Source organism: Mirounga leonina, unplaced genomic scaffold, assembly GCF_011800145.1.
Source record: "Mirounga leonina isolate KUSES-001 unplaced genomic scaffold, KU_Mleo_1.0 Mir_176, whole genome shotgun sequence".
NCBI classification, from domain to species: domain Eukaryota; kingdom Metazoa; phylum Chordata; class Mammalia; order Carnivora; family Phocidae; genus Mirounga; species Mirounga leonina.
The window spans coordinates 23,641,496-23,655,323 of record NW_023270454.1 but is presented as its reverse complement, the minus strand read 5'-3'; the positions used below and the strand labels follow the sequence as shown (position 1 = coordinate 23,655,323).

General features: G+C 35.3%; 1 protein-coding gene across 3 annotated transcripts in view; it reads right to left on the bottom strand.

Moving 5' to 3' along the window:
• Nucleotides 1–7,488: 7,488 nt before the first annotated feature.
• Nucleotides 7,489–13,828, bottom strand: part of NAF1 (nuclear assembly factor 1 ribonucleoprotein) — a 146,338-nt gene continuing 139,998 nt past the window's right edge. For all 3 annotated transcript variants that reach the window (XM_035022780.1, XM_035022781.1, XM_035022779.1), the window contains 2 exons: nt 12,144–12,246; nt 7,489–8,465 (listed from right to left, as the gene is read on the bottom strand). In XM_035022780.1, the coding sequence (XP_034878671.1) occupies nt 8,002–8,465; nt 12,144–12,246 (567 nt within the window). In that variant the 3' untranslated portion in view covers nt 7,489–8,001. The remainder of the gene's footprint in view (nt 8,466–12,143; nt 12,247–13,828) is intronic.

Genomic DNA, 13,828 nt, shown 5'->3' with positions numbered 1-13,828 from the left:
GAGGAAGAATTGAGAGATCAAACAGTTACTAGGGGGCCTGATAGTTGAGGGATTTGCAGGCCTTATTTAAGGACCTTGTCTTCTTACTCTGAATGAGATGAGAAGCCATTTCAGGGTTATTTTAATCCTTCTTATTTGAAAAATAATATACATATAGGAAATTGCATAGAATATAAATGGACCGTTCATTAAATCATCACAGGTGATCAACCACAGAACCCTATCCAGGTCAGGAAACGGCATGGCCAGCCCCGTGAAAGGCCCACTCTTGCCCTCTCCCAGTGATTATTCCTTTCCTTGCTGTTAATGGTATTTACTCTCCTGACATTTACAGTATTACTTTCTTGCTTCTTCTTTTAATAGTTATGCTATCAAACATTGTATCTGTAGAAACTAAAGATTAGGTTAGCTAGTTTTTACTTTTCTTTTTTCATCTTCTAATTAATGGAATCAAACAATATATGCTTTCTGTGTCTGGAATTTCTGCTCTACACTACATTTCTGAGATTCACTTATGCTGTTACATTTCTAAGTTCAGCCAACCACAGGGTCAGACTTGGGTTTGGTTTTCAGAAATTTTAAGCCTGCAGCTGTAGAAGATAGTTTTGTGGAGGAAGTTGTTTTTATTTCAGGACAACATAGAAGTTTTCTGAGTCCATACCCAGATTGTGAGATTAGAATTTGCTTTCTTTCTTCCTTTCTTTCTTTCTTTCTTTTTTCTTTCTTTCTTTCTTCTTTCTCTCTCTTCTTTTCTTTCTTCTTTCCTTCTTCCTTCCTTCCTCCCTTTCTTTCTTCTTCTTTCTTTTTCTTTCGTTCTTTTCCTTTTTCTTTCTTTCTTTCTTTCTTTCTTTCTTTCTTTCTTTCTTTCTTTCTTTCTTTCTTTCTTTTCTTTCTTTCTTTCTTTCTTTGTTTCTTCCTTTCTTTCTTTCAAGATTTTATTTATTTATTTGAGAGAGACAGAGGGTGAGAGAGAGCATGAGTAGGGGGGTGGGGGCAGAGAGAGAGGGAGAAGCAGACTCTCCACTGAGCAGGGAACCCAATGCAGGGGTTCCATCCCAGGACTCCGGATTACTACCTGAACCCAAGGCAGATGCTTGTGGCTCCTGGTGAGTTTAGAATTTAAAGCCCAGAGCTCAACTCCTCCTCTCTCCAAACCTTCAGGTATACTTAGAAGCAATCAACTCAAGGCAAAGTCTTTATTTTTTATAAAGTGTTTTATGGCAGCAACTACTTGATCACTTAAAAACTTTGTCTTCTCTGAACACAAGCTAACTATTTAGTTGCTGCATGCCTAGGGCTACTCCTGTTTTATTGACCATGGCAATGGGTCAATGTTACCTTTAAATCTAGTCAGAAAAATAACTCCAGATTCTTACCCTTAAAATTCTATTTCTTCTACTCAAATTCAATTCCATTCGAGGTTCAGTCAGGAAAATATAACCATTAAAAAAGTATTATGAGAATAAGAAGTGTTACTATAGAAATGAAAACATACACAAATGTGGAGGGAGCTGGAAACGGGAAGACAGGAAGAAGAGAGTTGAGAAATAATAGCAAGTCACTACCAGGACAGAGTTGGGATAGGTAGGAGCATGCAGGAAAACTTAATCTCTACAAGACCACCTTTTCCTTCTTTACAAAATTATATTAGTATTTCCTATCTCACAAAGGATTAAAACATATAAACCATGCAAAATATATCCCTTTTCTCAGAGACTAACACCTTACATAGTCACTCAAATCACAACCAGAGTGTTATTACAGAGGATTTCCCTTCTCAACCCAACCCCCTAACATTGCAAGTCCTTATCAATTCGCATTCTTCAAATTTCTATCATCCAAAATCATATCCCTATTTCAACCCCTAGTAAGTTTTCATCATCACTCTCCTACACTGCCTTCATCAATAATTTCCTGATCTGCCTCCTTCCATCCTTCCATTTCATCCCTCCAACTCATTCTCCCAGTTAGTGGTATTTACAAGATATGGAAAAAAAAAAAAAAAAAAGCCAGTAGCCCAGGGTAAAACTCTGGGGTGAGAGCTCCCCATTAAGGCCCCCAGAGCTCTCAGTCATCTGGCTTCAGTTCCTTTCCAGCTTCTAGGATTGGTTTCCTCCATTCCAGCCATACCCTCTACATCCATCATACCTGTCTGCCTGTGGCTTCTAAACATGTTGACTGGTTTTACACTTCCATAGCTCTTCTCAGGCTTATCCCTTATATTGTAAGAATCAGCTCCAGAATCATGTCCTTTGTAAATTATTCCCCATTTTCTCCCTTTCCCCAATCCCTACCCAAGGTAGAATTGACCTCTCTCACCTCTATGTTCCCACCATACTCTGTACAAACATATACTTGTATGATACAGCATCTGGTACCCTTGTTCGTGTATTTCCAACAATTGCCCTCTAAGGGTTGTATCCCCAGCATTAAATAGATGACCAATAATAAGCACAGAACAGATGTTTATTAAATTAATGAGCAGTTGAAAGCTCAACGGCTTGGGATGCCTGGGTGGCTCAGTTGGTTAAGTGTCTGCCTTTGGCTCAGGTCATGATCTCAGAGTCCTGGGATCAAGTCCCACGTCGGGCTCCCTGCTCAGCCAGGAGCCTGCTTTTCCCTCTCCCGCTCCCCCTGCTTGTGCTCTCTCTCTGGCAAATAAATTCTTTAAAAAAAAAAAAAGAAGAAGAAGAAAGCTCAATGGCTCCATAACCCCAATTTCCACTCGGGTGGTTAACCTAAAGAAATATTAACAGCGAATTATAAGTACTTCTCTATCAGTTGTTACAAGAGATTGAGAAGATTTGTGCTTCTATTTTTTTTTTTTTTTATATTTACAAATGAATCTAGTGCCATGATCTCAAGTGGCTTTCTCATCCTGAAGCCATTTTACAAAGTAGAGAAAATTGGGAGGGGAAAGCAAGTATCTCCTAGAATACTAAGCCTTCTCTTCTTAATCTTTAGTTTTAAATTCTCTGCAAACCTTATATATATGTATATCATTCATTATTCTTTGCTATCTATTAAGGTTTGCTCTCTGAAAGGTTTATTTATGGATAGAGCAGCATATATATAATCTTATTGGATGACCAATATAGAGATCAGCCCAAAAACACCACAGTAAATTTATCATTCTTTATTAATAAAGAATTTAACAGCCATATTTTGATATCATCTAAAATATGAATTTTAAGCATATTTTATTATCTTGAGGAAAAAAATCATTAATTTTGCTGTCAAAATGTTATCATTTCCACATTAGTGTTGATAGAGTATTATCAAAACAAGTTCCAAAAAACAAGTAAATCCGTTTTCTACTGATGTCTCTGGGCCATTTTTGAGGCACATCTGACCTGAAAATCTTTGCCAAGATAGATTTCTGATATCCTGAGAAATACTTTCAAGTTATTAAATAAAAACAGTTATCACTAATACTGTGGCATTCATCTGGAATGAACACACATAAACCACCGTATTTTAGAAGCACAAAGTAGAATCCCACAGGTTATGAATCAGCAAGAAGCATCTGGCAACAAGGTTGCAATTACTGTCTCTTGAATACCATTTGTGTGCTCAGAGCACAGAGAGATGTGATCAAACAGTGCTGGTCCTCAAGGAAATTATACTTCAATATGGGAGATCAATACAATCAGTTACAATAAAATGTCATGTGTATTATGACAATGTAAGTAGAGTATGAGAATTAAGCCTATTATTATATTTCATGTTGCACTCACAAAAATGAAACTTTTTAAATGAACATTTTGAAAGGGATAATGCTGCTTGACCACACTGGGAACAGTCATTAAATGCCCACTCAGTTCAGAGAGCTATATGTAAAAGTATCTAGATATATTATTTGACTAAAAATTTATGAAAACTAAAAAAGTCTATCAACTAGCGTGACTGAATTCACATTTTAATGAGCAATCTATACATTTTCCTTTTCTGTAACAAAAATAAATTATACAACTTTAAGAGATAGTTTATATGTAATCTTCCACATCCTCTGTCCTGAGGAAATGGGAGAGATGCCATTGCTGATTATGCCTGGCTGGTCTCATCTTGGCTTAATCTCCATTTTTCCTCCCAGAAATTTTTCTGGATCATCTTCTGTGGTCCATTCAGGTGCTTCCCTTTTCAGTTGTTCCTGTGTATGGACATTTACAGTATTTGTAGAAATGTCCTTAGACTTTGTTAATTTGGTCAAATTTCACCTCTCATCACAATATGCCTAGAATGAGCTCTGTAAAGTGGACATAGACGACCAAATTTGTTAAACTGAAGATACTGCCCCTTTCTAGTAGTGTAAGAGTGATTTCCTATCTAAAGTCTAAATTATAAAGAAATTCCTCATTGTGCAGAAACATACATGCTGGACATTTTCTAGACATCTAAGAATGTTAAATGTTTACTCCTATAGTCATTTGGAGGTTTTTCCTCTACAGCCATTTGAAACCCAACATTGTCTAAGACAATTGTTTAAGTTGAGGTCTATAGATATATTTTTGTAGGTATAAAAATTCTATAAGAAACTGAAAGGAGATTTGCATAGAAAGAAATTTAGTTGCATAACTCAGTGTTTCCCAAACTGTGGTCTGTGGATATGTTCTTGGAGATCCACAACACTTTTTTTTTTTTTTTTTTAAGATTTTATTTATTTGACACAGAGAGAGCACAAGCAGGGGGAGCGGCAGGCAGAGGGAGATGGAGAAGCAGGCTCCCCGCTGAGCAGGGAGCCCAATGTGGGACTTGATCCCAGGACCCTAGGATCACAACCCAAGCCAAAGGCAGACACCCAACTGACTAAGCCACCCAGGCGCCCCTCTACAACACTTTTTAATGAAAGGATTTGTGTATTACCAAATTTGAGAAAGATTTATACTGTTATTACTGTTATACCTGCTTCAAAAGGAGAAAACCTTTTGAAAGACTCTCTCCATCTTCTTTCTCTTCATATATTACTTAAAAACAAGATGAAATTCAAGAACCCTCTCTCCTAGAAAAATGTCCATCTCACAGGTTTTTAGTGGGTTCTAGAAAACTGGGGAACAAACCTCAGGTTAAGAACCACAAAGTCTACACTAAAGAACAGTATTTTCCTAACCTAATACAGAATATTTTAATAATTCTTCTGGGCCCCATGATCTTCTCATAGATTGTCCTCTTAGCAAGACTAGAGATCGAGATCTCTTAGAAATGTTCACTACTATGAATTTCTGCCAGCTATCATCCATGACAAGTATTTCCCAAAATGTGTTCTGGTAATAGTACAGAGAGATGTTCTATGAAGAAAAATAAATATGAGAAGCAATATATTTTATAGTCCATATATTACATTGGACCATTTGAAATGTCTTACTGTGTAGGGAATTTCATATGGTTCAAACTAACTGTATTTGAATGTGTTAATAGTTAATGCCTTGTTACTCTCTTTTGCCCTTTTTTTTTTTAAAGATTTTATTTATTTATTCATGAGAGACAGAGAGAGAGAGAGAGAGGCAGAGGGAGAAGCAGGCTCCCAAGGAGCAGGGAGCCCGATGTGGGACTCGATCCCAGGACCCTGGGATCATGACCTGAGCCGAAGGCAGACGCTTAACCATCTGAGCCACCCAGGCGCCCCTCTTTTGCCCTTAAATATTTTTCTGCTCATAACCTTGCCAAACAGAATTCATTTGAGCTTATGTTGCTGCCAATATATATACTAGCAAGTATACTTGGTCAAAAACCAAGCTAACACTAAAGAAAATTATTTGCTTTGAATGAATCAGCTACTAACACAGCTTATATAAATGAGCCTGACAGTCCCAAATCCTAAGATTAAACACTACATGATGCCTAGTCAAACAGATATGTGCAAGAGCAATGAGATGGGGGAGAGAGCAAATGATTTCTGCAGCACTCCTGTATGTTATGCGAGCACACAATAAACAGTTTTAAAAGCTGCAATAACAGGTTTTGCACAGTGTAGTGGCTATTGATACTGAGAGAACATTTGAGAAGCCACCATCATTTATTTATCACATTTTATATTCATCAGATAATACCTACAGTCAGACACCAGTACTTAAGGCACAGAGGTTCAAAGATTTTTTAAATGCCATGGCAATTACAATGGCTTGTTGATATACTGTAATTGAATGTTAACATCTCACTCTTTCCATTGTTGTAGAAAAATGTTTTTAGTACTTCTAGATATAATCTCAAGTCTAAGAATATTCTATCAACCAGAAAAAAAAAAGACTGCCATAAACTATGAAGGTTAACTCCTAAAGAGAAGCTACGAACACATTTCAAGGAAGAATAATAAAGTACAACATATGATAAAGTCAATGTATACCAAAGCAAGAACTTCTCAATTGGGCCCCAGAAACTTAGTCTCCCCAGCCTCCAGGGACGTGAAGGGCCATGGGGTTGTGATGATCTCCAGATTACCCCAATGATGTGCATAAAAATACTATTTTCTAAGAGTGTCAAGGAATAAAATATTGGGAAGCAACAATTTAATAAGAGGTACTGATGTGAAAATCAAGAAAACTAGGTTCAACTCCTTGTCATCCCGTTGAGTTATCTTAAATTACTTAAATTGGAACCCTTAGGTTCCTCATTACCTGCTAAATGAGGACTAGTTTAAACTACTTCTAAGGCCTCTTCTATTTCTAAAATTCCGTAATTTTCTTTGCATTTACATTTCACGAGGTAAAATAACATTTAGTGGTAATTTAATTAAAAGCTCTAAAGTCAGTCATTCAATAAATATTTATTAAGCACCTAATCTGTGCCAGGCATGTGAGAATCTGGAAAACAGATACAGAAGACAGTGTCCTAAGATGGGGTTACATCTACTTCATTGTGAATATTATATTTTATTATGAATAACCACTGTGTCCCTTTAATTAATAGTAAAGTCTACTGAATAATGCCTAAGTTCTAGAAACCTGTATAGATAATGAAAAGCTTGCCTATGCATAATTAATCAATGTGAACTTTATAGTCAGAACATCTACCAATATTGAAGAGTTTTCTTTTCTGTATCCTTATTTTATTTTTTTTAAAAAGGGTGGGGGCGGGCGCCTGGGTGGCTCAGTTGGTTAAGCGACTGCCTTCGGCTCAGGTCATGATCCTGGAGTCCCTGGATCAAGTCCCGCATCGGGCTCCCTGCTCAGCAGGGAGTCTGCTTCTCCCTCTGACCCTCCCCCCTCTCATGTGCTCTCTCTCAAATAAATAAATAATCTTTAAAAAAAAAAAAAAGGGGGGGTGGGGGCACCTGGGTGGCACTGTGGGTTATGTCCAACTCCTGGTTTTAGCTTGGGTTATGACCTCAGGTTGTGGAATCAAGCCCCGTGTCTGGCTGTGCACTTGGTGCAGAGTCTGCCTGGGACTCCCTCTCCCTCCACCCCTCTCGACCACACTCACTCTCTCTCTCTCTCTCCCTCTCTAAAGCACTGGGTGTTATAAGCAAACAATGAACCATGGAACACTACATCAAAAACTAATGATATAATGTATGGTGATTAACATAACAATAAAAAAGACATTTACAGTTACTGGTAAATTGCACTGACAATCAGAACCACTTTTCAAAGTATACATTTGTAAAAATAGTTTATTTTAAAGACTCTCAATAAGATTTCAACATCTTATTTTCAGATATACCAAGAAGACAATCGATGTGTTCAATATATTTTAACCCATGATGAAAGTTGCTCCAGATCTATTAGACCTATATACATTGTTAAATTGAGCAGGGATAGGGAAAACATGGATTCAGTTTTAATTAAATATTACATAGTTAGATTTTCTCCTCCACAAAAGTGAAATTTTCATATGGATACAATTTCACAAAGATTACAAATATATATCAACTTACAAGTGAAGGAATCATTTAGTATTTTACAATGTTAAAAATCTAGCTCCCTAACTGCTTTCTTTAAAAAAAAAAAAAAATTCTTCCCATATAATATAAAAAATCCAGATTTCTCCAGAAACGTATACAGTCACCTAGTAGTAGGATCCAAAATGGGAAGAAGTACTATCCCCAGAAGAGGGGGGTGGAGGCAGTGGTGGGGGGGGTGGGGGAATGGAGTATGGTAAGGGAATTAATGGATGAGGTGCCATGTTAGGTGCAGCCCACCCCAGGTTTACAGATGCAGGTGGTGGAGGTGGAGGGAGTGGTGGTAGAGGAGGAGGGAGTGAAAAACTATGCATGTCAAACACTGGAGGAGGAAAGGGATACTGTGGCATGATAGGATTCTCTTGTCTCTGAGGTGGAAATCCTGAAGTCTCCTGAAACACCATATGCTCGGAGTTATAAAACTGTGGCGATGGAGGCCTGCCGTGGCAAGGTCGAGGATATCTACCCCGGGAAAATCCTCGTGAGAATTCTCTGTTACGATATCCTTTTGAATGCTCTGAAGCAGAGCTATGAACATTCCAATTCTGATGTACTTCTGAAAAATTTTCACCTTTGAGTGAAGAAAAAAGCATAAAAACAAAATTAAAATTAATTTTAGTACATTAAAAAACACTGCTTAAAATTTCAAAAATGCCTTTTCTTTAACTTCTGGTATTGTCTTATGGTAACTAAAAAAGCATAAGGCTTAAAATTATCAATTTTTAATGAATCCAAAAGGCCAGAGGCTCAGGAAGGACAACAGATGTATCATCAGAAACCATAGAGGACAGAAGAAAGTGGCTCAACATTTGCAAGTGCTAAAAGAAAACTCAATCCAGAATTCTAAACGGAATGAAAATATCCTCAAGAAAAAAGGGAAACTAAAGACATTCTACAATGAAGAAAAACTATTAATTTATCTCCAGCAGATCTACACTGATAGAATGACTAAAGCAAGTTCTCTAAGCAGAAACAGTAAAAGAAACTTGAGACATCAGGAAGGAAGAACATGACAAAAATATAAGTAAATACAATAAAATGTCCTTCTTTGAATTTTCTAAATGTTTGATGATTGAAGTAAATATAATTGGTAACATGATTCTAATTGTATATATGAACTATTTAAGGCAATTCACATTATAAACTAGAGAAGATAAAGGGACATAAAGAGGTAAAGTTTCTAAGAGGTAAAGTTCTACACAAACTGGCAAAACAATGACACCAGTTGATTGTGATAAGTAACGTATATACAATTTAATACCTAAATTTAATAACTACTGAAAAAAATCATACAAAATGATACATTCAAAAACACTACAGATAAATCAAAATGGAATTCTAAAAAATGTTATAGTGCTGACAAGCAGTCAGATAAAAGAAAACAGAAATGAAAACCAGAGCGAATGAATGGAAAAGGGAAGACCAGCCCTAAAACATCAATAATTACATTAAATATGAATGGTCTAAATACATCAATTAAAACACAGGGAATGACTGGCAGAGTGGATTAAAAAACATAACCCAACTATATGTCTACAAAATACTCATTTCAAAGGATATAGTCAGGTTGAAAGTAAAAGGATAGTGAAAGCTACAACATGCAAACAGTAATCAAAATAAAGGAGTAGTGGGACACCTGGGTGGCTCAGTCGGTTAAGCATCTGCCTTCAGCTCAGGCCATGATCCCAGAGTCCTAGGATCGAGCCCCATGTTGGGCTTGCTGCTCAGTGGGGAGTCTGGTTCTCCCTCTCCCTCTGCTGCTCCCCCTGCTAGTGCTCACTCTCTATCAAATAAATAAATCTTTTTGTTTTTAAAAAAAAAAGGAGTAGCTACATTAATATCAGATAAAACAGATTTCAGAACAAAGAAAATCATCAGAGAAAGAGACAAGAGAATTCAACAATATACATATAAAGAATTATACACTATGACCACCTCTGGTTTATTCCAGCGATGCAAAGGCTGGTTCAATATTCTAAAACCAGTGTAATCTCCTTAACAGGCTACTGACAAAATATCATGTCATCTTATCAAAGTACTGTCAAAATTTAACAGATTTTTTTTTTTAAAAATCTCCAAAAAATAGGAATAGATGGGAATTTACTTGATAAAGAACATCTACAAAACCCCTATACCTAAATTATACTTAATGATAAAAGACAATGTTTCCTCCTAGGATCAAGAACAAAGCACATTTTATTCAACATAGTGCCAGAAGCTAGAGCTAGTAAAAGAAAGAAAGGGAGACAAAAAACCCCACACAGTTTGAACAACAAAAACAGATAGAATATTCTCCCTATTTGCAACTGACATAGTTGGCTAAGCAGAAAAATCTCAAAGAAAAAACTCCTAGAACTAGTGAGTTCAGTAAGGTCACAACATATAAGCTAAACGTACAAACATAAATTTTATTTCTATATTCTAGCAACAAAAACATGGACACTGGAACTAAAAATGCAAAACCATTTACAATGACTTGAAAAATTAAATATTTAGGTGTATACTAATGAAAAAAAAAACAGAATTTGTATTCTAAACATGACAAAATGCTGCTGAAAAGAACCAAAAATCTAAATTAATAGAGATGTATACCATTATTGCACAATGGAAGACTCAATACAGTTAATGTATCAATTCTCTCCAAACCAATAAACAGGTTTTACACGACTCCCATTAAAATCCCAGCAAGAAGGAAAAAAAAAAAAAAAAAAAAATCCCCGCAAGACTTTTGCCAATATAGAGAAGATTATTATAAAATGCATATGGAAAAGCAAAGGAACTAGAATAGCTAAAATAACTTCGAAAACTTTTAGGAAAAAAAACAGAAGAAAAAATCTGGAATGTAGGTCTAGACAAGAAATTCTGACTCCACAAAAGGAAAACAATAAATTAGGCTTCATCGAATTTAAAACCTTTTGTCCTGTAAATGGCCCTCTTGAGAGGATAAAAATACAAGTTACAGGCTGGAACAATTATGTACAAACTTCGTAACTCCAAGAACAAAAAAGCAGAAATATAGTTAGAAAATGGGCAAGAGACATGAACAAATATATCACTGAAGAAGATATGTAAATAGCAAATAAGGACATGGAAGGATGTTCAAAATCTTTAGCCATTAGGAAAATGCAAATTAAAATCACAATTAGATATCACTACACACCTATCAGAATGACTAAAATAAAAAAGTGACAAAACCAAATGTTGGTAAGAAAGCAGAGAAACTGAGTCACTCATGGGAATCCAACTACCACATAATCCAGCAATTATTCTTAGACATTGATCCCAGATAAATGAAAAGCTGTATTCACACAAAAATCTGAACACAAATACATAAAACAACTTTATTCCTGTAACCAAAAAATGTTAACAACCCAGATGTCCTTCAACTCATGACTGGTAAACAACCAGTAGTATAGTCATACCATGGAATACTACACTCCTAAATGAAAAGAAACAAACATGACACATAAAACGATCTGGATGAATCTCCAGGAAATTATGTTCAGTGACGAAAGCCAATCCCTAAAGGTAACATACTGTGTGGCTCCATTTATGTAATCATTTTTGACACGACAAAATATATTATAGAAATGGAGAACAAATTAGTAATTGCCAGAAATAAGGAGGTGGGAGGGAGGGAAGTGGGAGTGACTATAAAAAGGCAACATGGGGGATCCTTTTCTGTGGTGGAAATATTCTGTATCCGATTGTCTCAATGTCAACATCCTGGTTGTGATATTGTACTGTATAGTTTTACAATATGTTACCATTTCAGGAAAGTGGGTAATGGACATGCAAGAAAATCTCAATTATTTCTTACAACTGTGTGTGAATCTATAAAAAGTTTAACTTTTTTTAAAGTTTCCTTTAAAATTTGAAAGGCATAATGAATGGAAATGCATGTTAAAAAATAAAATACTTTGATTTAGGTATTAAGTACCCTATCATTTAATTCTAAATATGGAAGCAAAGAGGTTTCTTAAGAAAAAAGTGCCTATATGCACAAATGACTAACAAGGCTTAGTTTTACCCCTAGAAGCCATTTTTACATACTGAAGCTTGAAAAACTAACACTGAATATCCCTCATGACTCTCCTCTGCCACATCTTGTATTGTGTAAAGCCTCCTATGTTAGATGAATGCCACGAGGTAAAGAGAGATCCCACATGTTTCCTTCAATTTTATTAGTTATCGACTTATATAAATGTTAAGTGAAGATAAAAAATTACTATATATTGCATTTACTCACTTGATTCATTAGATTCAGACTTGAATTTTTTCCGGCCCTGAATCTGAGATTTTTTCCTCTGTTTGGCTTCTTTTTCCTTTTCATCATCACTGAAATCTAAGGCCTTGCAGAGGAAAAATATAATTATGTCAAATGGATTTAATTCATTGGTACATACTTGGAAGTGAGAAGGATAGGCCTATTATTTAACACTGATCCTGAAAGAGTATTACTTTTTGATATGTAGTATTTTCTAGTAATATCTGAATTAACTATTTATGACTCTTAATTAACACAGGCCAGAGTACTCAAGGCTTTTTTTTTTCCTAGAAAGTTTTGGATAGATAATTCTTTTTTTGCACAGATAGGTAACTTTAAAATGCCAATCTTTAACAACCTTCAGATATGGGTATTCCCTAGCTAGAAGACTGACTTCAAGCTTGAGTCAAGAATGTCAACAATGCTAAAGGGAAGGAACAGTTAGGAATATGCAAATAACATCAATGATCAGAACTGATAAAAAATAGAAGAGAATGTTTTATCTTTCATTCACTCAAAAATTTATACATACCCATTATATGACAGGCACTGTTCTAAACATTCTATAGGTATTAATCCTTTTAATAATATAATGTCAAGCATAGTAAGGGCTGTAAATAAATAAAGCAAAGTAAGGAAAGAGAAAATCACTGCAGATGCAATTTAGACTGGGCTGAAGGGAAAGGCTTAGATGATATCTTTATCTTTAGAAGATAAACTCAAGATAAATCTCTAATGATGAATTAGCAGTGAATAAAGGAAAGGAAAATTTCAAGGAGAGGGAATATGTGCAAAGGCAGGGTACATTTGAGACATGAAACTGGTTTTGTAAAGCAAAGCAAAAGCTTCTTATATAGTGAAATCAGAGATGATAAAATTGGAGAATAAAGAACTTTATGTCCCAGTCACTGGGCATGTTCTAAGAGCAGGAGGGAGGTATTAAAGGATTTTAATTGGCATTGTTTTATTTTAAAGAGACTGCTTCGGCAATATTTTGCTATCACTTCCTAAAGTCAGAAAAAAATTCACATGTTTCTTGTATACATATTAAATTTGCACTCAGACACATTTATTCAACTACAAATTATATATTCATGTATTAGAAATGCATACCAAAGTGAAGAAGATGCATGCCTTATACACAATCTATGATTAACGTCAGGCAATAATTCTATACTACAAAATTTCATAATAAAATAAACTTTAAAATCTCAAAGAGTTTTCCCCTATTACAGAATTAAAGGACATTCAGTCAACTACTTCAAAAACAAAGACAAAAACAAAATAAAACACACCATGAAGTATGCTGGGATTTAATTTTAAAATTAACCTAATCACACATATTTTATAAACAACATTACCATAATTAACAACTTCAAAGCTGAGGTCTAAAACAACAGAGATGTATTAGGATATTTTCATTTCACAAGAAATATGTTTTAAGACCTTTGCGAATTTTCTCAAATACTTTAAAAGCATGTAACTTCAGTAATTACTGAAGATGACCTAAACATAACTAAGAACATTAAGGGAACCTTCAGAGCCTTAACAGAAATCACATGTATATACAACATAAATTAGAAAACATAATCCCATGGCATTGTGGATACTAAACTAGGATCACTCACTGGTTAAGCAAACCTGTAAGTCAGCATTATCTGATTCAT